Genomic DNA, 27,162 nt, shown 5'->3' on the forward strand with positions numbered 1-27,162 from the left:
CCTGTAAAAATACCGGTAGCTATCGCATCCTGTGGACTGATATCTCCGGCATTAATGATGAGACAAAAACTGGCAAAATTGATGTAACACCGGTTTTTATTTTTGAAGAATATCTGATGATGCACCTCGCTGATTCACATCTGGCTCGTGTCATTTCTTTAACCATGTGGCAATCCGTATTCAGCTTCTGGAAAAAATTAGACACTATGCAGACACTTCCCGGAGATCCGCATGCGGATCTGTGCTGCACCGCAGCCGATGAGAACAATCTGATTGGAATAAGTGATTGTTGATATGCGCAGAAGCAGTACGGACACTGGACTGCATCCATTCCACACCCAGTGTAAAACAGGCTTAAAGTCATTGTCCAGAATATTTATTTAATCTGAAGGCACCACCTAATGGCTGACAAGCGTATCACATCTTGGCATACTTTCAATTCCGTATTTCTGGCCGAAAGCTCCTCTAACCAACCAAACAGAGCTAAAACACGATGTTTTACACTTACGCTCACGTTATGTTGTGTTTTCATGCATTTAGATTTTAAAGACTTAACTCCACGAGAAAGGTCGCAACCCTGCATCAACCAAGGTACGTCCTCAAATGCTCAAGCACACTCTGTGATTAACGTCTGTGCATAAGTGGTAGTCTAACGCCATTGGTTAATGCTGTCACTCAGTTCATATTGCATTAAGCTCTACAAGACAGGGGTGGGCTCAGCAAAATACAAAGACGTATTTCCTACATTATATCAGTAAATAATAAGACAAACACTTTTATGTGTTTCTGAAAAATCACACATAATTCCTGAAAGGGAAAAACTCCAGATAGCAGCTTTAAAGGTGCGACATGTAGAGATGAAGTAAGGCTGACATCCTGTGGTCAAATGTGGTTACTGCAACCTACTATTTTAAACAAAGAGTGACTTTACCTGTAAACAAAATAGCGTTGCTAATTTTGTTAAATCAATCAGCAAACCTAACCAAAATATCTGAGCTATCGGAGCATTTAGTGTTTTATGTTCTTTTCCTCACCATCCACTCCCAAATACTTCAAATCATGACATTCCAATGAGCTCGTTTCTATTGAATCGATTGATCTTCCTGTTCATTTAAGATCCTAACTAACAACATTTCACTATGATTCAGAAGCAGAAACCCTGAAATGGTAAAACTGTTTAATATTTTAAACATTATGAGTTGATAAAGACACAAACAGAGAGCAGGCTGACAGCTCCGCTGGCTCTGATCCTATTAGATGTAATCTCCTGACTTTTACAAATCCGTTCAAACTTGGGTTGATGTAAAACTCCTCGAAGTGCCCCGCCCTCGCTCTGTTCTGCCTCTAATCTTCACTAACGGTTTGGGTAATGCCCAATTAAATGAAGACATATTAGTTTTTCACTCAGCTGTCCCTGATTTGTGGGAATCGTATCCATTGCAACTACAGTAAAAGGTCATAAAGAGTCTGGGGAAAATAACATCAAACATGTTTCCTCCTGGTAGGAAACAAGCTGTTATTAAAAAATATATGTTTTATAGCCAAACAGCATAAACCAACACATTGTTTCCATAAACATCTTTATTAGAACAACACATTTAACTTCTCGTATGCATGCTGTATTCTTTTTCAGTTTCCATTTAAATGTATTTGTGCAAATCTGCAAAAGTTTCAGGCTCAATAGCTTTTATTACAGTTCAGATTTACTACATTAACAACCTGCTTCATAGTAACACCAACATATGTGAGTTTATCCATTTAAACACCATTTAGCAATGAAATAAATTAAAATAAAATAAAATAATAACAATATAAGCAACAGGAAAATTGAAATTTTCATAAGGATTCTTTTTAAACCTGCAAGTTGTCGTGGGTTTTGTATTTACTTGACTGGAAAACACACATTTAGACACTAATCTCTCATTTTGTGATACAGTGAACGTTATGCCACACAACAGTGGGACGGAATGGTGGGATGACATCCAGATTTTAGTTAAAATTACATTAATGAACAAATACAAAGTTCTAATTTAACATCTTGCTGACCTGACTTTTGTTATTCAAATTTATTTTTATATTTTTTTACAAGGAACATAAAGTAGAGTTTGTTTTAAAAGTAAATAAAAAGTGAAATCACAGACTTTCATTCGTAGAGTAACTCAAACACACCCACCGCCTCTCTGAGTTTCACATGACGGAGCATTTCTCCTCTGCTTTGCTCTTCAGCTCGGTGACCGTGGCCGAGGCCTTTTCCTTCAGCTGGTCCATGTCCATGTTCTGTAAGTTCTGAATTTGGCCCATTAAGGAGTCCTTGCCCTCCTCCTCCGTGGCGTCCTCGTCCACCATCTTGAGCAGCTCCTCGGGCACGTCCACGTCGTCCCCGGCCATCTCTATCATGTTCTCATCCTGCTCACTCTGCAGATGTTGGCATGTGGAAACACAGCAGTTTGTTTAAATACTGTTTCTGAGGGAATGTTTAAATTAATGCATATGAAAACAGCCTTCAAGGCACGTCTTTGGTCTGATTTAATCAGTTGTGCTGGAGTTAGTAGATTTTATTACGGATTATACAGATTATAGAATATATTACATATGGATGGTTGTTTATTATTATTATTATTATTATTATTATTATTATTATTATTATTATTATTATTATTGTTATTATTATTATAATTATGTTTTAGTTTATTTGAGCTTGAGTCCTTTACTGTCTACACATGTGCACAAAAAAGAAGTTTTTTTCTATTATTTAGAGGCAATCGTAGTTAAGATGTAAAGTAAAAATAAATAAATGAGTAAATAAATAAAAATGTCACTTTTTCCAAACATTTTAAGATAATTTAAACACTGTTGACAGTCTCCACAGCTGCCTGTCTCTTAACTTCGTAAAAATTCGGCAAAATCCTTTTGTCCATGGATTTTTTAAAAGAAATATCATCTCCAGTTTAGATTTTTAAATCTTAAAATTAGACACATTTGACTGGTTTTGACTTCAAAACTTGAAAACAAGACAACAACAACAACCCCCCCCCCCCCCCCCCAAATAACTGTTTAAATGAAGATAAAAAAAATTAAAATAAAAAAATAAGTCTTGGATTTCACTTAATCCACATGCTAGCACAAGAGAAGATTCTGTTTTTGTGAATTTTGTTACAAAGCCCAATTCATTTAAAACCTTCGAAATAAACAAAACCAACCTTAATATCACTCAATACCAGGAAGGGTTAAAGGAACTGTTCTGTGCTGAATTTAACCTTCAATCTGTGGGATTACCTTTGACACATTTAGCATTTCCTCTCAGGTTTAAGCACATGCTAAATATATCTCAGTGATCAGAACTTCAAATCTGTAAAAAGATCATAACCATTAAAAAATGTCCCATCTGCTAAAAATCCATTTGGAGAAAGACAATCTCCGTCATGTTAAATCAATGGAATATTGAGACATTAGCATAAAGTGATTTTTTTTATTGTTATTATTGTTTATTTTCAATCAGATCAGTAAATGTTTATCAAGTAATTAAAAAAAACAGCTAATCCAATCACAGCTTCAAACACAAAACATCAGATTAAGTTCACCTTTGGTTCATTTATACAAAAGTTCAGTTTAAACGCTAAACAAACCTTCCACCTACCTTTTTGGCTCCTTCCATCACACCGTGATTCCCTGTGAAAGGAACTTGTAACTCCTGCTGTATCTCAGTTTGGGACCAGTCAAGTAAACGTAGCTGATTCGTAAATCCAGCTCTCTGACCGCTCGCCCTTAATAAGCTTGAACACCTGCTCCGGGCTTTTGGCTTTCTAAGACTCAAGGTGCAACATGGGATGCCCCGGCTAACGTCTCCCAGACCATGCCTCGCTAATCTGAGTCAAGACGTCTATATATATATATATATATATATATATATATATATATATATATATATATATATATATAACTTGCTGGTAACTTGCTAACTTACAGGTGTTAAGCGCTCGACCCGTAATCGGAAGGTTGCAGGTTCGAGCCCCACTCAGTCTGTCACTGTTGTTGTGTCCTTGGGCAAGACACTCAACCCACCTTGCCTGTTGGAGGTAGTCATAGGAACCGGTGGCGGCTGTGCAGCAGCCTCACCTCTGTCAGTATGCAGTGCCCAGGGCAGCTGCGGCTACAGCGTAGCTCATCATCACTAGTCTGTGAATGTGTGAATGACTGTTTGTGTTGTACAGCGCCTTGGGGGTTCCAGTGGCAAGTGAATGAGACGACCATCCGGTGATTCTAAGAGTCTCTTTATGATTCAGCCTGGGCTTCAGGAGATGTTTAGCTAACTGCCACACAGACAGGCAAAAACATTATCAGCTGCCTTTCACCTTATGGATGCAGGTGGTAATGAAAAGGAATGTGCACAAATCCTCCACAAAGGTGCTTAAAAATGATTAGTTTGATAAACTTTTATAACTTCATAAACCTTCAGTCCTTTGATGAGGCACCAGTGAAATCTGAGTTCAGCAGAAGCTGGAGTGATGAAAACTCTGACGTGTTTACCTTCGGCAGTCTGTATTTGTCTCTGAGACACACCCTGAGCGTTGCCCTCTCAGCCTTCTTGTGTAAGAAATCTGCATCTCTCTCCATCCTTGACAGAGAAAAAAAAATCACAAAGACAGCATTACTGTAGTTCACTTACCTTGGAAACAAGAGTTAAAACTGAGTTTCAGCGTTTAAAATCCTCCACAAAGTCATTCGTGTTTTATTTCTGGAATATTTGATGCATTTTTCCCATCCGACGTTATCCCGTACGTATGTGGGTTTGTGACAGAGCGAAGATCCGCTGCAGTCAGATGGTTTTAAGACAACTTTTTATAGACGTTCTTAAATCTGATGAGAAAGCTGGACCCGTTTCGCTTTGAATCTGGACCTGTTGATATTTAAAAGTTTTGAATTGTTCTTCATGGTTTGTCTTTTATTATTTTTACATGATTCTAACACTTTAAATAGAACTGAGTAACTCTGACTCAAGAATATTTTTTAAATATGCCTCATTTAAGAGAAACACACTAAACAGCTTAGAACTCTCTGAATTCATCTTTATTCTGGGTAAACACCCAGAACCAAATTATATTTTCTCTTTATGATTAATATTAAAGTGTTTTCAGTTGAAACTGTTTGCTGTGTGATGCATATTTTAGAACGCAGCCATAGAAACACCATTTGGCTTATATGGTGTGTTTGTGTGTGTGCATGTGTTTCCCCTTCCTCTGACTCTAGTCAGTGACTCGATGCAATCTGCTCGGTTCCTTATGTAGGAAACTTTGAACTAATTGGCAAAATGACCTGAACTCAATTGGAATGTTAACTTTGTGAAGTGCCTTGAGACGACTCTGGCCATGATTTGGCGTTATATAAATAAACAGCATTAAATTGAATCTATAATTTCAGTTCCACTATGGTGTGTTTTCCCTCTGCTGACTAAAACTGAGTCCAGCTGATCCTAGATCAGGTCCAAATGCCATAATTAGAATGGAAACAAAACATTAATAACAAAAATCCTTTGTTCAATTTCTATTGTGGCTATTTGAACTTTTTTACTTTTACTTATGTGTTGATTGTTTTGGTTTATTAAAAATGCAAAAATAAGTTCATATCTAAATCTTTTTGTAGAAACGTGGGTTAACAAATAATTATTGTTTTGTCTCCTAAAACACACATGTGAGTGGATGGGTCGTAATAATCTGGTTATGTAACACACACGCAAGCACGCACACGCACACACACACATACACTTGTATTTATATACTTGTGTGGAACTCCATTGACTTCTATTCATTTTAGTGACTGCACTATGCCTAACTCACACACTACCCCTAACCTAAATGTTAATTCCCACCCTACCTCTAAAACCAAGTATGAGGGACCAGCAAAATGTCCCCACATTATAGGTTAAAGTCAAAATATATCTATTCGAATAGATTAAGACATGTACACACTTACACACGCACACACACACATCTGTGTGTTGCTGCAGAAATCAAAGGTCCATGTTTATCAAGATTTTAAATTAGAACCTCAGATAAAACGATTGTTGTTAAAAGAAAAAAAGGGTTTTTAACAAGAATCAAAAACCCTCCAAGACTGTTAAAGACAAATTCCATTTGACATGAAAAAAGTGCTTAAAATTTTTTTTTTCCTGAGACTAAAATAAATAAAACAGCCAACAGATAAAAAGTGAACACTCAGCACAGCAGCTAAGGGGAAGAATTAAATAAATGGTTTAATCTGAGGGGTGCAACATTTACTACAGTATTGGTACAGTATGGTTGTTTTATCACTATTTAGGATCACCTTGGCGCAGGAACTCACTTTTATCACAGAAATCATTCATTTCAGTGAAATCTGACATTGAATTATGTGGAAAACATGTACAATAAACGGGTGACTTGTTTGTGCCACTGCTGTGACCTTCAGCATCAGTTACATTTGCAAAATCCTGTTTGTTCATTTTAAATGTAGAAAAGAACCAACAAACACTTTGGTGTCTAGTGAAGTTTGGGTGTGACTTAAGGGGAAAACTGGACAAGATTACAGTAAAACGCCCATTTTACAACGTTTCAAGGTCAGATCTGACTCCGCAGCCATCTTGTTTTCCACGGGCCACACGTTCTCCTCCCTGTTCTCCTTACTTACTTTTCCTCCACCAGCTGTTTCTGGTACTCTTCATACTCCTCTCGTGTCATCCCTGCAGCTTTGGCAGGATCTGAGGGGGTGGCTTCCTCTTCTTTGTCCCCTCCGCCACCAAAACCCATTCCTGATAGGGGGTTCCCAATCATGCTCTTGATCAGAAAAGCCATCTTGAGTTGAGCGAGCGTTCACTCTTCTAGGACCAGGATGTCCGTCTAAACAAAAACGTTATCGGTCTCCTTTCGCTTGGCTTTGTCTTCCCGTAGCGTTCAAATCCAGTGGTAGCTATCTGTGGCTAACCTCCTGCTTGTCTACGAAGTCAAGGACACACTGATGGCATACAACACACACAAACACACACACACATAATCTGGATTTAATCCTCCTGCTTCACTATACTAAGAAGCAGATGGCCTGTTTTCTCTCTATTTTTAAACCACACAGACCTTTCTAGATGGATTGTTTTAGTATCAGACTTTGGTCATTTGGCCAAAACTTGCAGCAAAATTCATGAAACTGGTTTTTGGGGTTGCATATTCTCACTTTTAACCAACACACAAGTGGTGTTGCTTCCACCCACTGCAGCCTAATTGTGTTAGTGAGGTACAGGCTGGCCCACGAGGAGACTGCACTGCTGAGATCAAGCCGAGTGGAGAGACAGGAGGATTACTGGTCATTAAGTCATCCCTCCATGGAGTGTTACGGTTTAATGAGAGCATGACTGACTGAAGGGTGACGGATTTCATCTCACCACCTTCTCTTCATGACATTATCAGACCTAGCAAGATGGAGACTCTTTAAAATGTGCTAAAGCTGACAAGTGTTACACTAGAGGTGGTTTTCTGGTGCAAGTCATAGCAAGTGTTTGTTTATCAGGTAAATAATCTGCAGAAATAAAGTCTTATGAATGCAGGAGAGGATGACCAGCTGTTAGTTTGCAATCCCCTAGTTTACCTGAATACTGTAATGCACTTTGGAGTCCTAGACGTAGAAAACTGCTACAACACAAACGCAGGCCCTGCACAACTTCACAATTGTCGTTTCCCAATAAAACATCCAGTTTCGTTTCAATTTGTTTTCTGAACAAACACACATACTCTCAGGGGCCGTCATGTTGTGATGACTGAGAATTCTGTATTTGATATAGTGCCTTCTAGAGTCCTAAATCCCCCAAGGCACTTTACAACAGTCATTCACCCATTGGTGATTATGAGCTACACTGTAGCCACAGCTGCCCTGCCAAACACTGGTGCCACCGGTCCCTCCGACCATCAGCAGGCAAGGCGGGACAAGTGTCTTGCCCAAGGACAACAGTGGAACTCTCTGCTGGGAGCGATCCCAACCCTCCGATTACTGGACAACCCGCTCTACCTCCTGAGCTACTGCTGCAAGACCACCGTTTTGTTTACCTGCTTCAACACACCTGATTAAAGTTAGATTACTTGTTCAGTAGATCCTTATTTACCCACTGATTAAAACCAGGTGTGTTGGAGCAAAGAAACTTCTAAAACTGGTTCCCAACCAGGGTTCTGCGACCCCCCAAGGAGGTCCCTAGATATTGCAACACTCCCAATAGTACAATCAAAACTCTGTGCTTGGATAAAGGTTGTAATTAATAACTTGTGAGTAGTTAGGGTTCGGGGAGGCCCTGGCTTGTCTTGGACTTGGACAAGGGGGTCCTCAGGTAAAAACAGCTGAGAACCATTGTGCTGGTTAGGGTCTCTGTAGGACCAGAGTTGGACTTCACTGATCTAGACTGGATCATTGCTCAGCCAGGACTGAATCAGAAACCTAATGTCTCTGTTCTCCAACTCTTCTAGTAGAACAGAAGCAAGCTTTCAAGTAAAATCTCTCAAGTAAAGATCTGGGTCTGCTCCAAAACAACCTTCCATTTGTAACATATCCACAGCTCAGGTCCATCCTAGTCAACCCCCTCGAGCGACTCCTTAGAGGTGCAGAGCGATTACAGAGGCTCAAATCAGATTATTCAGAGTAGATAAGTCGTATTTTGAGGGTTTCTTGCATAAAAGAAAGCAAAAAAAGAAACTGAGTAAATGGTTTTGAGCATTTTATGTAAATTGTTCAGGCAGAGGGCATGTCAGACTGACACATTTCAATCAAAGGAAAAAACTGAAGCATATATTGGACGTCTGGGTCACTGAAAATCCTCAAGCCTTTTGTACAAAATTGTCCCACACTTTAAACAATCTAAATAGTTTTTCTCTTGCTGACTCATTTCATGAGATGGGACTGAGGCCGACTTCAGAAAACACCCACCAGAAATACTGTAAAGAACATGGTACATCTCGTCTGAAACATCCAAAACCAGCCAGTCTCACAGCAGCATTCACACATGATTTACTGATCAAATTAAAAATCTAACAATTAAAACAAACTCTTATTCAAAAAAAAAAAAAAAAAAAAAAAACCAAACCTTTTTTTCAAGTACAATAATTTACAATCTGAAAAACAATTGAACAACACAATTAAGACAAACACTTTGAGCATCCACTCATAAACCCACGTCATCAAAAGAACTTCTTAGCTGCTGCTTCTTGTTGACTTCTAGAAAAGAGATAGGACACAATCAGAAGGGTCTTGCACGAAAAATGTTTAACTAAATGGAAAAGTCCAACTTTCTTACTTGTACATGACGTAGCAGAAGAACAAGACTGTCTGGATGACAACAAATATTACAAAATGAACGGTGGATAAGCAGGAGGGCAGAGGAGGAAGCTCGGGACACTTCACAGCTTTGTCTGACGGGTTCTGAGAAAGTCAAGAATACATAGTTACGATTAGAAACTGATGGTTTTAAAACCGACCACTGAAGACTTTTAACAGACTCAAGTGGCAAAAGGTTCAACATCTGTTCTGCTCTCAAAGCCACAAGTGCTTCCTAATATTTACTCTGAGAATTCAAACCGTGATAAATACCTGAGCGTTTCGCTGAACCAGATGCTCCACGTCTCTTTTCACCGTGTGAAGATGCTCCTTGATGTCGTTGAAGTGCTGAATCGTCTCGTACGTCCCCATACCGACTGCGTTACCCTGATGCTGAACAGAGCCAAGCTGTTTCAGCGACTCGTGGAAGGAGTTTCTGTGGAGAAGAGGGAGGACACGGTCCGTTTAAAAGGGGCTGTATTGTTACATGTATGCAGGCAGCCTCCCAAACCACTGAAAATCATCACGCAAAGCCATGGCGGGGAACTTGGTGGGCAGTGAATATGCTGTTGGTGCCATTGTTTTATTCCAGCGACAGAAATTGACCCAAAACTAATCCCTTAATCCCCACTTGCTGTAGGCTACATTTTCACAAAGTTCAGAAACCAGAAAATTACCATCTGATAAAAGAGGTCATGATTGCTAAATTAATCCCTTATAGAACATGTTCTTACAGCAGATTACAAGTGCATTAGGTTAAGAAACAGAGCAGCAACTATCTGGATTATCTCTCATCTATAGAGGCAAGATATGATACTGAAGGTGAAATTAAAATGTTGGTTTTTAACAAAAGAAAACCTAATTTCTCTATAAAGGAACCAAACTCCAGTTGTGTTTGGGATCGTCATGCCCATTCCTTCTTAAACTGGTAACACTGCTTAGGACCTAAATGTAATTAATTCAGATGTTTAAAGTATTGTTTTTATTCTGAATTTACTGAGTCAATAGGAAAGTTTATAAGTATTTTTGTGCGCTTCTATGTGAAAGAAAAGGAAAGTGTTTTTATTTAAACAAAAACGCTTTCAGACTTTTTCCCCATTGGATATTTAAATGTAGAATGTTGAAGAGGACCTGCGCCCACCTACTTCTGGACCACAGGTCCCTGGAAATGAGAAAAAATAAATGCAGGTCAACGGGGTTGTAAAAGCTATTTTCTAAAGTTTGATACGCGCCACGGATTTCACTTATAATGTCCGAGAATATTAAAGACGTATTTTGATGCCATGAAAGCGCTTAATTTTTTCAGGTGTCAAAAGTTACTTTGGGTTTTATGTGAAAAGATGTAAAAGACTATAATTGTGTCTCACAATATTGGTGTCATCAAACCAGAAACTGACAAGAAAACAGCTGGGAGTCTAGCGAGCTTCGAATCCTTCTTCCAGGACAACAGAAGGAGCACTAACTCGGAGAAAACCACCATAAATCTGGCATGTGGTAAGAAGCTGATTCTGTGGTGACATCAGACATCTGATTTTGTAGTCGTTTTAATTACAAATTTTTACAAGCTAATAAATCTGAAGTATGCGACAGTCAAAATACACAATTACTTTTTATTTAAATTGAAGTACAACATGTGTGTGATTCAGGACGGATTAGAAAACAGCTTTTATATTCCCGTTCACTTGCGTTCATGTTTTCTTTGTTCAAGGGAACCCATGAGCCGTTCGGAAGGGGAGGAGACTTAAGCCGCCTCCACATCGACCCGGTCTGGGCCTGGCCGGATGATGTCGGCCCAGTTCTCTCACTGGTAGGGTTTGTTCACATTCACTTCTCTGGAACGGGGAAATCTCCAAGCATGTGGGCGAGGCAAAAAACGTGAAGACGTCCAAGGTGCCTCCCTTAAATTGAACAAAGGCGGCTGTGAGCAGTGCTGCTTTTGGAGACTCTGATATTGCGTACTGCTCTGCTGTATGTGTCCTTACGCAGGGCACCTCAAGCTTTGGCAGTGCTGTGTGTGTGCATGTATGTGCGTGCACGTGTGTGCGTGCACATGCGCGTGAGACAGAGAGAGATGACTTGTCAGAGGAGATGTTTACTCCACAGTATCCAGATTGATAACAAATTGCACAAGGGAAGCCTCCACTGGCTGATTCTACCGCCAATCGGAGGCTAACCCTAATGGTAGGCATGGATTTGAGCCAGCCAATCGTTCGGCAGTGGGTGTGTTGGGCTAGTTCAGCCCGAAGCCTTGGGAAGAGATCTGAAATTAATAAATAAACGGCTGGTTGAGTAGGAAAAACATCCAGGCTACCCAGATGTGAACAATTTATTGCATACATGTGCGGAGTGGAGCTGGCCCTGGTGTGAAAGGGGTTTTAGGCTCCCTATTGCCCTAAAGCAGAAATGCAAAGTTTTTCTCAGAGGGCACCATCTAGAGGCAGAAAAACACATTGCACCTTATTAAGCCCCTCTCCCTACTAGCTGCATGATGATTGGTCAGGTTACCCCAATGGCTCTATGATCCTGCCGGAAGCTAGAAACTGTGTACAGCTGTGTTCAGAGTCTAGATAACTCAATATGCAAGAAGTGGATCTATCCACCACCAACGTTTACATGTGCAACCTGTGTTTACACTGGCTTGTTTTTACAAACACAATAACTGCTCTAGAAGGCCACAGGCTAAGGAAGACATTAAGGACGGTTATTGCACACCACCTAGTGATTCCAATGAATGTTTTTCTACACAGGTGCCAAAGATTTGGGGGACTATTGCTGCTTACAGGCTTAGCATGCCTTTGAATGTGCTTTACAATCCACTGGGATTATTTTATTTATTTATTTTTTTGCTGAAACGAGGTAGTGTGGACCCAATTTCTTTTTCCTAGATGGGTGTGGAATAATATTTGGTTTTACAAAAACCCAGCTAGGTGGGCTCTTTGGCCATTACAAAAGTACTGATTTGCATAGGCAAGCAGGTCAGATATAGCACCGACATGCTGGTATGTTACATTTGACACTCCAAGCTGCCTATAATCCTCCAACATAAGGTAAATATGGTTCAGAATTGTAGGACCGTTTTAAGGCAGACCAGCCTAGGGGCTGCTGCCTATTTGACTTATTAAAATACTCTCAAAACCCCCAAATGTGTTGCTCAGTCTCCATTTTATGTAGCGGCAGTAATATAAATGGGATTGCATTGGACTCTTGAACTGTAAGAGACAGAACCAGGAGTTTCAAAGAGTTGTTGAGTTTTGTTTGCAGCCTCCAAACTGTGAAACACTGAAAACACATTCCTAATTGAAATGAAGGCGTTCTGAGAAAACCTTGGAAAGGTTCATAGAAAATTACTCCGATTCTGTTTTTTTCATCTCTATTTGAGTTTTTGCCCCTACTAAAGACTCAAACCACAGAACACAATTACTTTGTTTCTGCTGATGGCGCTTGGATTATTGAAGGTTAAACGAGGCTGAAACTTTGGCCTCTCACACTGACGTCTTTATCAGCAGCAGAGCTGCTCTGGCCTCATTACCACTGAACAGACTGAGATCTTTGTCAGATCTGACCCCTCTCAGTGTGTTAAACTCTCAAATCTGGGACATGCTGTGATTACCGACAGGTAAACAGAGCAACACTGCTCACTTTGTTCCAACACAACCTTTTCCTGGTCAAATCTGCCCATTTAGAAATTACTCTGACACTTACTAAACAGTTTGAGCAGTAAAGTCATGTTCAGACATTTTTTTCTTTGATCTCATCCAAATATGAGGTTTAAAAAGGGAGAAGAGCGGCAATATTTAAGCCCAGATCACATTTCTCAGTAAATTTTCATTTCGTAAAGTTGATTTGGAGGAAGCAATAAGTTTCCCTTATCATCTTAAAACACATCTAAGGCGATTAGGAGGGGAAAAGTGAGTCAACAAATGAACTGAATTTCCAGCAGTGAGAGTAGGGAGGGCCTCAGGGAGGATTGTGATGAGAAATCAATTGGATGGAAACCATGTTTTGCCTGTGTATGACAGATGTATTTAAAGAGCACTAATCTGATCTAAGATGTGGCCTTTTCTTGCATCGCCACATGGCCAAGGTCTGAGACAGGGATGACATATAAACAAAATCTAATTTGTTTTACCATGAATAGAAAAAAGCCCTTAAGAAAGTAAGTGAGCATTTATTAAACCCTACATATAATCTTCATCTCCTACAAGTGACCTATTTATGAGCAGAAAGCCCTCTTATGTATGTTTGGAGATGAATTCATGTCATAAACTGTTTAAATGACAGGTCAGGATAAACTGAGAACTTAATCTACTGAGTAATACCGATCAGCCGCTCACATTAGCACATTAGAGGGACCAGCTGCAGCCTTTTGCCAGTGTCTGAACTTATGTACGTAGTCAGTCAGATTACCTCTGGGCACCAACTTCCCAAAATTACCTCTCTGCTTACAGACGGTTCACAACCTTATCACATCACATCACAACACAACACACACACACACACACACACACACACACACACACACACACATACACACAGGTAAATGTGTGATCAAGTCAACAGAATGATAAAAATAATCATTTAGGAGTAGATGTTCTGCTGGATTTAGGGCACAGAAACAGCTTGGTTCTTTTATGACACGTGAGACGAACAGATTAATGCTACATAAAACAAAATCTTCTGATTCTGATTCATTTGTTATACGGATGGTATCATAAATCTGACACCACTGAACAACTGGAAATAAATTAGATCAGAATCTTTTAATCAGATGAGTTAGAAAACGGATGAAATAAATGAGCATTTATTAAATCTAAAAAGTGGACAGAATGTGTTAAAAGTATCGTTGGTGAATATTACTGATTCATCATTCTGTGAGGATTAAAAATCCATACATTATGACAATTCTTTGTTTTTTAATCTACTGAGAGCCCACTGAAGCCAAAATGACTAACCAGTTGTTGTTGACTGTTAATACAACAATTGTTGTTTATCTTGGAAAACATTTAATGAAAAAACACCCTAAGCTGTTTTATTTCAGGATAAAATATAATTTCCCATGTAGAGACCATTTATTTTGGCTGATGGAATGAGGAAAAGGTGACATTTTAAAACTAGGGATGCACCAAGATGGAAATGTGGACCGATATCAATACCTGTTATTGTCAATAACCAATATTTAAAGATATTAATATAATATATACACCCACACATTTCTGAGATGATCACATGATTAAACAATTACCGTACAACCATCCCACTCCCCTCCTAAAACAATCCTAAACAGCAACTATATGGAAAAAAGTACGTAGCGGCTGCACAGTGGTGCAGGGGTTAGCGCTGCAGCCTTGCAGCAAGAAGGTCCTGGGTTCACATCATAGGGTCTTTCTGCAAGAAGTCTGCATGTTCTCCCTGTGCATGCGTGGGATCTCTCTGGGTACTCCTGCTTCCTTCCACAGACCAAAAACATGACTGTCTGGTTGACTGTTTTCTCTAAAAAATACCTTAGGTATGAGTTGTTTGTCCTGTGTGTCTCTATGTTGCCCTGCGATGGACTGGCAATTAGTGCTGTACGAGTCTGCAAAACTTGGTATTGATCCGATACCAAGCAAATACAGGGGCTAGTATTGCCGATACCGATACTTTTTACTACTAGTCTAGTATCATCTAGTTTTGTGGGATTTATTAAGATAAATAATGAATACATCATCAATATGAGAATCTTGTCTGAAAACTCAACTTTTATTGATTACTTAATTATTTTGTAAGTTTTCCTTTAATAAATCATGTGTACGATGATAATAAAATACGGGGAACATTTTCAGGCAAATCAAATTTTTATTAGGAAACTCTAAATGGTTTAAAAATGGTTAACAAACTCAAGATTTTTTTCTATTAGAAATCTATAAAGCTGTGTAGAAAAATTCCAAACGGCGTTCCTTTTTCGGTCTGCCATCACGCAGCCACAACAGTGCTCTCTGCTGTTCTATGCTTGACTCGTGCTGGCGCGCTGTTTTACTTTTTTCTTAATGTAATGCCGGACTGCCCCGTTGACTGACATCCGTGGCGTCCCAATAACAGTGGTTTAATGTTTTTTTGGGCCAATCACAGCGCTCTTTTAGCGAGGTAGGCGGGATGTCCCTGCAAACAAACATGGCTGCCGCTCGAAACGGTCCAATCACAGGTATCAACCAGGTAAACTACAAATCAAGATGGCTGCCGTTCTGTAGTGGTCCAATCATGGCGCTATATAGATTTCATGGGCCAATCGCAACACTAAGTAGACAGGATGTTATTGGGAAAAAAACCAAACGTGACTAGTCGGCGGTCAGCTGCTCGTTTAAAATGGCTTTGGCACCAAGTTTGGACTATTATGACTTTAGCTTTTGTTTGTCAAGATCAGATAGAAGTACTAACGTTTATTTAAGAAAAGGATGTGTTTTGCATCTTCTTTGACGGGGTTTGGTGGACTGCCTCGTTGACCGCCATCTGTAGCGGTGAGTACATCATGGCTTGCCAGGCTAGAAGAAACTGAATCGATACCATCACGCAGGTATCTAATAAATACTCAATACCAACGTTAGATCGATACTATTAATATTTTAGACCGATCAGCCCAGCCCTACTGACAATCTGTCCAGGGTGTACCCCGCCTGTTTACCCAAAGACTACTGGAGATGGGCACCAGCCCCCCCGCGACCCCGCGTGGACAAGCTGGTACAGAAAATGGACGGGTGGATGGAAAAAAGCATCGATTGTGAATATTGGCCCAGTTTTACTTAGCGAACCGATACCATATGTTAAAGGGGAACTAGGCAGTTTTGGCTTGCTTTTAGTACCCCCTAGTGTCCGTTTGTAGAACCAAAAACAAAACCTATCTCACTGTGCGTTCATCTTTTTAACACCTGAATCCAACAGCTGAAATGTCTCCCCAGCCTTCCTTCATGTCTACAGGAGTGATTCATTTCTAAATTAAACAAATCAGCTGTGTTCATGATCTAAAACATGCAGGAAACGTGCTGGAAGCAGACTGCCAAACTGAAAATTATCTAAAAATGTGGTAAAATTTGTAAAGTATCCCTTTAAAAAATTATAAACATTGTTTAATACAGATATTGATGTTGCTATATCATGCAACCCTAATTACAACACCTACCACTCTAATAGTATCTATTTAAAACCTAACTTCTATTTTTAGAAGTCTCACAAAATGTGTCATTTATCTGCTAATTTTAGGAGGAGTCTGTTGACGTCTACATGGGGTTGTACGAGAGCTGCAGCAGCACTTGTGTTCCTCATCTTTTGAGTTTCTGGTCAGTAAATATCTGCATTCCAGCTAAATCTGCCCCAGCGTACCATAAAACCCCCTAAAGAAGCCTCATATGATGGACCTTAAACAATAAACTTTAACTGCAACAGAAAGTAAAAGACAATGTGTGCATTTGCATCCTAATTACCAAGCAGTGGATGAATTAACAAAGGTGGGCAATGTAAAGCACCTTAAATTGTCATGGTGGGGAAATCCCTACATGTTATCGTGTCGACAGAATCAGCTTTAAGAGCAGTGGAGCGACTTTAGAGGAGGTGGATTATCAGGCTGACAGACACCTGCGATGTTACAGCCACAACATCCTGAGATTAAATATGATTTAAGAGATTTATCCTGCAGGATTTCCCTTGTTTTTCTCCGATATAACGGATGTCCCGTTATGTTTGCTGCAAAAACAACAGCTAGTTTCTAAAACCAAGCAAACTGCTGTTTTTTACCTCATCTCATTGAGGATTCTGACAACCTCCTGCTGTGTAGCCACGATGGAGCTCAGCTGCTGAGTGGCTGGATCCTGCTGGGAGAGAAGAACAAACACGGGTCAAATGAAGAACTCTTCTTGGTTTATGAAGTCACTAAACAGCAAAACACAGAAAAACCTGCTATTGTTAAAAGTCGGCTTGCCGTTTAATCCCAACGTTTTAACAAGAGGAAGTTATTTGTGTTAGTTTGTTTCCTGGTGATGACATGCCCACCTGTCCTGACACGGCGTTTGTCCCCTTCTTTGCCAGTTCATCGCTGACGATGGTAACGTACCGCCGCTGCTCGTCCAGGATCATAGCAAGGTTCCGGTTGACCTGTTTGATCTCCAGATGGATCCGGTTCTGACCTTCGAACACCTGTCGGATCTCCCGGTCGCTCGCACTTTCATACAAATCTTCAACTTACATAAAAACAGATTTAAGAAAATATAAATAAAACAAAGTTCTGGTAAAAACTAAAAACACAAATAAGAAAAAAAAATACATCTAATATGTTTCTTTACAATACAAACTTAAACAAATCAATAATATAAATTATAAAACAAGAAGCAGTTCTTGTCGATGAGTTTAGTCCAGCCAACATAAAATTAAAAACAAACACAGGATTTAAGGAAATTGAGGCTAAAATCAACATGAGCATTAGACTGAAGAATTATTTGATGAAATAAAATAATTCTGAGTCCAATTCTGATGGCTGCAGTAAACTACATAGGTCATGACTTCTGCCATATCAGAACAGTAGAGCTCTTTAAAATAGGACCTTAATTACAGTTTTATCTGAGCATCGAGTGATTTTTGCAAACAGAATCATTTCCATTACAAAGGTGTGATGTAGCAGAGCTCATTTCCACCCCGTTTTAAAGCCTGCCGCACACGAGAGCAAACTGCTGAGCAAACGGCCTCGAATGACCGTTTGCTCAGCAGATACCTCGCTGTGTGCGCCGGATTTTCTCAGAGTTTTCCACCTCACGAAACGCTGAGGTGAATATCTGACCGGTTTGATATGGTACACCTGACGGTGGACCGTGTGCGCACTACGTGAGCTGCTGGCTGAGCTGAAATATTCTAGTGGCCAATCAAAGCGTGTTCTCCGCTCCCAAAATCGCAGCCCCCTGTCTGCATGTCAGAAAACAAACAAAACGAAGACAGAGCTGGAAACGGAGGATATGCCTTTACTTTTCTGTTGATGAGGCGTCGCCGCCACCATCATTTCAAGGTTAGGAGAGTATGGGTATGGTGGCTGGAAAGAAAGGACAAGCAAGGCGTTTATGCCAATCTACTCCAAGAGATGCGCCTTGAAAACCCAGAATCTGACAGTACCGTCGCCTGGATCCTGGAAACAGTGGGCCCATCGATCCGCAAGGTACCGTTTAATTTTTCTGACATGCAGACAGGGCAGGGGGCTGCATCTGAATACATCATGGAATCATGTGAGCGGAGAACACGCTTTGATGGGCCACTAGAATATTTCAGCTTTGCCAGCAGCACATGGTGAGTTTTCACCCCCCGTGAGGTGGAAAATATCAAACTGCTCAGATATTCACCTCAGCGGAAAACTCAGTGAAAATCAGGCGCACACAGCGAGGTATCTGCTGGGCAAACGGTCATTCGAGGCCGTTTACTCAGCAGATACCTCGCTGTGTGCGGCAGACTTAAGACTCAAAACAATATTAATGGTAGCAATTATCTGCTTTACATCTTATTTTATACTTCATATCACTGCTGTCTGTATGAAAGTCTATTAAAGCTTATATGATGTGGGTCGAAAGTGGAACTGCAAAGCTTTCTTAAAAATTGGAGGAATTGCGCTTTAAATTGTAGCTAAAAGGTTTAAAAAGCTAAACTGTTTAACCTGCAAAAGAAGAACATTTTGAATCTGCTATCAGGATGTTTTTGTCAGGACTTTCTTTGGGTCGTAAGACATAACAGGAAACTAACTTGGCTCTCCTTGGACATCCGGGTGCTCCTTTTGAAACTCTTCTTTCTTCTTATCCAGCTCTTGCTGGAAGTTTTGAAATTCCTCCTGGTACTTGTCCTTCTCTTCTTTAGGAATCTCAGACTCGACTGGAGGCTTCAATGAGAATCACACACGCAAGGAGCAGGGGAGAGGAAAAAAGTGAATTTAGTCAAAATTCCTGTAACCTGTAAACTGTAAACTGGGACGGAGAGCCGTAGTTACCGGTTGTTGGCCTGGTTCTGAGAGTCTGAATAATAAGAAGGACAACACATCGTGGTCATCTGACGGAGGCAAGAAACGCGATTAGAAAATCACAGGAAAGAGTAAAACTCATGAAATAACTGTCTAGATAAATACAGGGTTAAAGTGTATTAGTGAGACATATGAGCACGTTTCTGCTGCTGCACTAGTTTAGCCGATTCATTTTGTTTTTCAGAATAAAGATAAACAAATTTTAGATTCACTAAAAATGAAGCGTGGAGCTGAATTTAAGCATTCAGATTAGGAATGTTCCAATCATGCTTTTTTGATCCCGATCCAATCCGATTCAGAGTCATCTGATTTGAACAATCTGCCGATACAGATTCCCGATTCGATACTTTAGAAATGCATTAAGAAAAAAGGACAACACACTGAAGTTGTCCTTTAAGTTTTTTTTATTCATTAATGCATTTATATATGTAATTTCTGTTAAAAAATCACTTGATTAGGAATTACATTAATAAAAACGCGTTCAGTACAAGAATAAATGTTAAAGTAGCCTAGTTGTCGATCATGTTTTAAATCATTTGCTCGGTGAGCGGCTGTTTTCTGCAACAGGGATGTCACGGCACACGACTGTCAGCAACAGGGTCACTCCGTTCTACAGAACACCTGTAGAGTTGCTGCGTCTGTAAAGTTAGGGAGAGAAGGCAGATCATACCGCGACTCAACCCCAGACGCTCATCCAGTGTGATAAGTGTGCTGCTAGCTTGGCATTTAGCTAATTCGAATTGCTGCAGCGGACTGAGCTGGGTCCGTTTTTTAAGATGGCGCATCAGCTTCGTAGTATTGAACGCAGCACTACCTTTCAACCACATGAAATGCCCAGTTTGCACACATTACACGAGTCTATTTCACTCCTTTTGATGTCTGTTTTAAAATACATCCCAATTACAGACATTCTCTCTCTCTTAAGGTTACAAGTATGTGCTATGTTAGCTAACTGCTACATGTTATGGTGTGTGAATTCCCAGACTACCTTAAACTGTGGGACTTTACAGCGTTGTCTGTGAAACAAAGAATAGTGGCGTAGAAGAACGTGTTTAATTTAAAACTAAGCTGTTGTTTTTCCATTTGAAAATCTCTTTAAGATAAATTTAAAAAGTAATGTTTGTTATTTAATAAGGTTAAATCCGATTTTTCCCACCCGATTCTGATTTCCTGAAAACCACATGATCGGATCGGAGCATCCCTAATTTGGATAATAAAAACACAGCTTTTAAAACTAAGACAGTTATTTTTGTAGGTATGAATTATAGATCGATACCTGCCAAACCACCAGTAGCAGCTGAAATACCAAAGAAGCCTTCAGAAGGAATAATCATGTTTTCCACCTTTGTGCAGAACTCATAGTCCTCTTTGTCTGGAGTGAACCCGTTGTTGATCATAACCTGAATAAGATAACACACTACATTATTTGAACATAGATTTAAAACCTATACAACTCCTTTTTCACAATGTGTTTGTTTTCACCCACCGTTAAAGTCTTTCTGTAGTAAGTAATTTTGGCTCTGATGGGATACGGTTTGTTGCGGAAATCTCGTAAACACGTCCCGAGGGCTTGTGTGGAGCCGTCGCTGGATGAAAACAACATTGAACCATTACACGGCGTTATTATTATTATTCCTCACAATGAGGAAAAAGTGCAAAACAAACTTTATGAGATAAGCACAGAACATTAATGTTTTCGTCAACACTCGTTTGGTGGCGATGCAAACACTGAACCCTGAGACGGGGCAGAATGGCACTGAAAAAGTGATTTAAAGCTTTCACTTGCCCTGGGGGAGATTAGCAAAGATAGAGGATTATTTACTTTCCAAGCAAATATAATCATATTTTCTAATCTCCTTTGAGTTGCTGAAATGTAAGTTAGTGATGTCATCAGAGGAAAGCAAAAGAAATGTTTACTTACTTTTGGTGGTCATAAACAAGCTTGCCGTTGTTCCCGACAACAAGAATAGCTGGGTTATTTTTCTGAAATAAGAAAACATGTTAATCCTTTTGTTGTTTGAAGACCAGGAGTGGCTTTAATCCTGTAGAAAATATCTAACCAGTACCTGTCCATTTATAAGTTCATGTCAAAAAGAAAAGAGGACAAATATTTACTTTACAAAGCAGAAATAAAAGAAAGGCAAAGAAGACACAAACCTTTCCATCGTTGTCAAATGAATCAAAGAAGACTCCAACTCCGTTCCACTGATCAGCGGCTCCGTAAACCGGACCATCGAGACCTTGTTCAGTGGTAAACCACACGGCCTGTTGGGAGAACATAAGTGCAGTTTTTTAATTCAGAACACATTTTAGAATACTTAAAGTATCTTTATGGAGTTTTCCCCTTTCAGAAATGATGTATGATGTGTCAGAAATCTGTAAAAGTGATTAACTCATCATGTACGGTGATAAAATGTAAGCAATACGTCTTTTTTTTTTGCTAAGCACGCCCCCTGCCCCGCAGAGCTCCCTGCAATAGGAAACCGAGCGCTGACCAGAACTAACCACTAGCGTTAGACTACCTCTTACTTGCTTCAAATTTAAGGAATACCTTGGCTGATGCAGAGTTGATGAACTTTTCACGAACAAGTAAGTCTCTAAAATATAAATATATGAAAACACAACATGACATGAGAATAATACTCATAAAACGATGTGTTTTAGCTCTGACTGTCGGCTACAGAAGCACATTTATTAACAGAAATGTGAATTCGCCATCTTAAAAAAGGAAGGAGTGTGATATGCTTGTCAGCCACTAGATGGTGCCATCGGATGAGGGAAATACTCTGAAAAGAAGCTTTAAAGGGGAACTAGGCAGTTTCGGCTTACTTTTAGCACCCCCTAGTGTCTGTTTATCGAACTGAAACCAAAACTTCTCCTCGCACTGCGTTCGTTTTTAAACACCTTAATCTAACAGCCGAAATGTCTCGCCAGCCTTCATTAGTGTGTAGGAGTGATTCATCACTTAATTAAAAGAATCAGATGTGTTCATGATCTAACACATGCAGGAAATGTGCTGAAAGCAGACTGCAGCGCCAGGTATGTCAGCTCCATTTTTTTTCAAGTCCCAACAGAGCGGCCCGCCAGTCTGAAGTTGCAAATGGGATCTTCTGGCTTGGGGCTGGGTGGCCTTTCATGAACCCTGTAATGCAGGGGTATTCAAATCCAGGCCTGGAGGGCTGGTATCTAGCACCTTTTTAGTTGTTCCTCTGCTCCAACACACTTGATTCAGTGGATGAATCACCTGTGCAGTAGCTCATCAGGTCCTGCAGGCCTGTTCATTACCTGCTGATTGAAATCAGGTGTGTTGAAACAGGGTTAAAACCAAAACGTGCAGGATACTGGTCCTCCATGCCTGGACTTGAATACTCCTGCTATAAAAGGTCATTTTAGAACATTCTGGCTCAAAAAAATATTTAAAAATATGAAAAAGGTGCAAAGTATCCCTTTAATACAGGAAACGCCAGAACAGAAGACTTGCACCAAGTAAATGAAAACTGCAAGGAACCTGTACAAAACATTAATTTAGTCAGACTGACTCTGATGGTCAGGGATGCTGTTAGGACGTCATTTAGTCTAAAACTGAAGTGAGCACCTTGAACCAGAAACAGCCTTGGTGGATTTCTAAAATCTCTCACGCGTTCGAGGTTTCTCAGTTCTCTCAAGTTGACCTCGGTGTCGAGCCACTTGAATTCTGAGCATGTTCAGAAAATGTTCAAGACAAATGCTTTCTCAAAACAGCCGAGGGTTGCTGCACACATCTGAAACTACGGAAGAGAATTTGCCTTAAACCACACTCTGTCATATAGAAAACTTCTTCCCAGTCAAAGGCCTGTAGATTTCATCACAGCTGTGTGTTTCTAGTCGGTGAGACACCGGCTTCAGGCTCAACACAAACCCTCAGTGAATGACAGAAACTGAGTAACTTTCTTGTGTGGTGATAACTCTTTTCTGCTGTGAATACTTATACAAATAAATTAACTTTAGGTTAGCTATATAAGAACCTGTAAGGAGTTTCAAATAAACTCACACCAGATGTGTAGGAGGCTACTAGAAGAAAGTTATCAGGCTGACACGCATGCAGATACAGTAAAAATATCGAAAACAAACAGACTCAATAGCCAACATGAGTTTGTTTTCTCCAGAACGTTTATGCTGAACTTTACTGTCAATTAAAACAGAATAAGGTTCTTCAATTTGATTTTAGAAGACAACATGCAGTCTAGAGACCGACCGATATGGGGTTTTCTTTTGCCAATAACGATTTGTAGAGGGCATGGTGATATGCCATGCCGATTTTATAGGCCTAGGGGTTTTCTGCCTCATTTCCATGCTGAAATGTCACCAATAACACAACATTTCTGAACCTGAATCAGTTTTTGAACACTGAGTTTAAACAAGTGTACTTGGTATTAAAGTCAAACATTTAACCAAAGTTATTTAAACAAATAAATAAACTGACCAAGTATAAAATAAAAAGCAGGTATATTAAAAAATGTCAGTTGAGGATAATAATTTAGAGCATTATTTAGCAGATGTTTTCAGGAATGTAAATACAGTTAAATAATATTTGGCAGCAGCAATGGGCTGCCCGTGGATGTGCCCTTTTTTTAATCAACTACTAACGAGATACATAAACAATGGTAAATATTGGCCCATTATATATTGCCCATCCCTACTACGATCACTATTTTTCAGAATCAGTTGTACAAAACAGGCCCTTGAGACAAAGTGGAATCGATCAAAGTTGGAGCAAGTCACTGAGCTTTACATACATTTGAAATAGCCTAAAAAATAAGAATTGATGCATCTTTACAAAGACTGACACCAAATTTCAAGCCAAGGCAAAATTCTGCTGCACGAGGAGCTAACCAAAAAAACAGAGGTATAGCGTTGACAGGTTAGCTTGGACTTATAGATCCTCATGTTTCTCGGCTACTTTGGTCTGATTCCTGGTAAAACGAGAACAGTGGGATCAGAGGGCTGCAGAAAAAGAAAAATCAGAGACTATTGTGCTAGACCAGCCAGTGATTTAAACCAACACTGGACTCTGGATGGATGAGCTGAGGAGTCAGTTTACAACAGATGCTTAATGCTGAGGAGAAGTCCAGATGTACACAAGACAGTTGTGGTTTTATTTACGGTTATGTTTCGTGTTCTACAGAAACTGATTCGTGTTATCTGAGGTGACAAAACAACCAAGGTGGCATGTTGGGAATTCTATAATATGAACCACAAAAGCATGTTTAAATCCAAAGTTTGAATACTTTTTATCTATGTTTACACTTTATCTTAATGTGGAATTGTCGATCATTAATCATTTATATGTGATACTTTGTGACACAGCAGATTCATGGTGGGACTAATTTCATCGTTCAATCTAATGTTGTGTCACAGCTGAACTCAAACGGCATTTTTTTGAGACACACCTTCTGAAACCAGTTTAACACTCAGAGAATAAGCATTTAAATTACTCTTTAGTATTCACTTGTACACAAAGAATAAATAAAAGATGAATAGATGAGCATTCTTGTTTGAAAATTATTATTTAGTAAGCTGCAGGGAGGGGCTCTTGCTGCTGACACTTCTTATTTATCGTTATCAGCAATAGAAAAATCTGTATCGATCGATGTCTCATCACCGCGCATAATGAAATCAATAGTTTTTAACCCCACTCACCAAACCATCCGCTCCCATTCTTCCTCTTCCAGATACTCTGAAGGTCACCTCAGCCTCCCAGTTTTCAAAGTTGATTTTGTTTTTTGTCCACACCGAGCCCCTCTGACTCCTTAGGGAGGGTGTGATGCGCACCTGGTCTGCACTCGGAATAGCATCTGGAATGAAGAGTCAGTAAGTGTTATAGATCACAAATTACAAACATCAGGGAGACATTGAACTTTTTGAAAGTACAATGGTGGAAAAGTTAAGAGTGGCCTAAATGTGTCCCCCCTTTTTTATCTTTAAATGAAAACTTCCAGTATAACTGATTTGTACCTAGTTAGTAGGTATTAACTGTATAGTGAAATTCTGGCGATACGATGTGTATCACGATACGGGGGGGACGATACAATATTTCACGATATATTGCGATACATTCAGTCAGACGATATTAGTGATTTTTTTAGACTGAAATTATTGTAGGTAAGTTCAAAAAACTGTCCAAACTGATACTTAACATGAAGTATCTGAACCATAATAGAGGGAATTACATTTCAATGGTGGAAACAAAACCCATAGCCCACTGCTGCTAACTAGCGGACGGCGTTTGAATTGTACCAAAAGAAAATAAAATACACACGTTTGCATGTAAATTCTCCAAAAATTAGATACTCGGCTTTTGAATGTTGATATAAAATCGCAGAAAAAAATATTGAAATATTGCCATTTGGATATTTTCTTACAAGCCTGAGCCATCTAGACTGACTCCACTCATTGTGGAGGATATCGGTCATAGAAATTAGCAGCATATACTGGCCATCAGCTGACCGTAACCTCTACAGATCGGCATTAACAACAGAAAACCCACATGGGTCAATCTCGTGGAAAGCTACAAGGGTTGGATAACACCAGTACGGCTAGTAGAAAGGCTAGCCCAAACGCATCAAATCCGATTTTTTCCCCCCACAAGCGACCCATATCTTATTTTTTGTGACACTGAACAGCACATATCCGATCTTTTCAAATCCGATCCAGGTCACTTAAGGTAAGTGGTCACTGTAACTTGACCCTTGGCGTATTTGGACTCTCTTTACAAACCTGGCTGCCAGGGGCAGACTTACTGCTTTTGCAAATGAACCTATGGTTGCAAAGATAAACGTGAAATTAAAATGATGAATCGTTAGGGTTTCTGTAGGCTGATGTAGCCTCTAAATATGTCTGTTTTCTGGTCCTGCGTCTGCCAGTTATACATCAAATCATCTCTGGGTTGTTGTGTCGTTTGGTGAAAACAAAAAGGAGTTGCTGGTTTCCACAGGCAGGATTAGCTGATTAACTCTGACCCTGGATGTGATGTAAGAACCCAAACGAAGGCCTGCTGAACACAGCTGCCCAGTAAAGGGAGTCTGCGTGGAGCTAAAGGTGACCAGTTTCTAACTGGAGTTCCGAACGTGGAGCAGAGCGGCGCTACTTTTTTCTGTCGCGAGCGGAAACCGTTACACCTCGTAAACGCGACCATCCTTAGGTGTCCTCGCGCCGTATCCGGTTATGAAACTGGAGACTTTTTATCGAGCAGCGGTTCCGCGATGTTGACAGCTGGACGCAAACTTACTTCCAGAGTGGATCCAAAACGGGATACTGCCGTCGGGCTGAGACAGGTGCGGTCCCTTGAAGCTGTATTTGTACTCGAATCGGCGGTGAGGACCCTCCTCCGTCGTTGGGACACCACTGACTGAGACGTCGCCGACACCACGGTGGAATAATAACGTTGTGACAAAAGTTAACATCCACACTTGAGCGTTTACCGCCGGGAGCCGTGCTATGGGCACCGCCATGTTGGTGTCTCACTGCTGACGTAGCGCTCAGACCGCGAGCATGACGGGATGTCTGCAGGGCCAACAGGGCGTTTTCTGATTGGCCGGTTTTGGGCCCTATCGTCTCCCCCGCCCTCTTTGATCTCTGTACAGCTGATTTTAGCCAACATAGTAAAATCACCCAGTCAGCAAAGCAACAGCCCATAAAAAGATAACGCATGTAAACAGCCCCCACTGTATTATTTAGAAAGTAGGAATTTGTTAATGAAATATCAAAATGGGTTTAGGACTGGTAGAGGGATGATGAACGCCATAGTGAGTCTGGAAAATGACATTAGGAAAGCACAGAACAATAAA

The 27,162-nt window shown here is 40.1% G+C and overlaps 2 protein-coding genes across 3 annotated transcripts; both read right to left on the reverse strand.

Annotated features, from left to right (window-relative positions):
* Positions 1–1,923: 1,923 nt before the first annotated feature.
* cplx4a (complexin 4a) lies at positions 1,924–6,968 on the reverse strand. Its single transcript, XM_015942901.3, has 3 exons — positions 6,664–6,968; positions 4,528–4,615; positions 1,924–2,415 (listed from the first exon to the last, which is right to left on the reverse strand). The coding sequence occupies exons 1-3, from the start codon at positions 6,825–6,827 to the stop codon at positions 2,188–2,190; spliced, it is 480 nt and encodes a 159-aa protein (XP_015798387.1). The 5' UTR covers positions 6,828–6,968; the 3' UTR covers positions 1,924–2,187.
* A 1,744-nt stretch (positions 6,969–8,712) lies between these two features.
* Positions 8,713–27,031, reverse strand: lman1 (lectin, mannose-binding, 1). 2 transcript variants are annotated; one of them, XM_015942903.3, is made up of 13 exons: positions 26,604–27,031; positions 25,016–25,170; positions 21,494–21,601; positions 21,258–21,319; positions 20,823–20,922; positions 20,613–20,736; positions 19,307–19,365; positions 19,066–19,198; positions 17,341–17,528; positions 17,086–17,159; positions 9,595–9,757; positions 9,302–9,426; positions 8,713–9,222 (listed from the first exon to the last, which is right to left on the reverse strand). In XM_015942903.3, exons 1-13 carry the CDS (start codon positions 26,824–26,826, stop codon positions 9,186–9,188), a joined length of 1,551 nt encoding a protein of 516 aa, XP_015798389.3. In that variant the 5' UTR covers positions 26,827–27,031; the 3' UTR covers positions 8,713–9,185. The 2 variants fall into 2 exon arrangements, with proteins under 2 accessions (XP_015798389.3, XP_015798388.3); XM_015942902.3 differs by having other exon boundaries at positions 17,086–17,162.
* Positions 27,032–27,162: the final 131 nt, after the last annotated feature.

Source organism: Nothobranchius furzeri, chromosome 6, assembly GCF_043380555.1.
Source record: "Nothobranchius furzeri strain GRZ-AD chromosome 6, NfurGRZ-RIMD1, whole genome shotgun sequence".
In the NCBI taxonomy this organism is placed as follows: Eukaryota; Metazoa; Chordata; class Actinopteri; order Cyprinodontiformes; family Nothobranchiidae; genus Nothobranchius; species Nothobranchius furzeri.

Excerpts from the sequence above, each read along its gene's own strand:
- cplx4a (XM_015942901.3), bottom strand. The coding sequence starts at position 6,827 with ATGGCTTTTCTGATCAAGAGCATGATTGGGAACCCCCTATCAGGAATG. Across the intron at positions 4,616-6,663 it reads AAACAGCTGGTGGAGGAAAA|GATGGAGAGAGATGCAGATT; the intron begins GTAAGTAAGGAG and ends TTCTCTGTCAAG. Across the intron at positions 2,416-4,527 it reads ACAAATACAGACTGCCGAAG|AGTGAGCAGGATGAGAACAT; the intron begins GTAAACACGTCA and ends CAACATCTGCAG.
- lman1 (XM_015942902.3), bottom strand. The coding sequence starts at position 26,826 with ATGGCGGTGCCCATAGCACGGCTCCCGGCGGTAAACGCTCAAGTGTGG. Across the intron at positions 19,366-20,612 it reads TGCTACTGGTGGTTTGGCAG|ATGACCACGATGTGTTGTCC; the intron begins GTATCGATCTAT and ends TGCCTCCGTCAG. Across the intron at positions 17,529-19,065 it reads GGATGTCCAAGGAGAGCCAA|TTGAAGATTTGTATGAAAGT; the intron begins GTTAGTTTCCTG and ends TTTTTATGTAAG.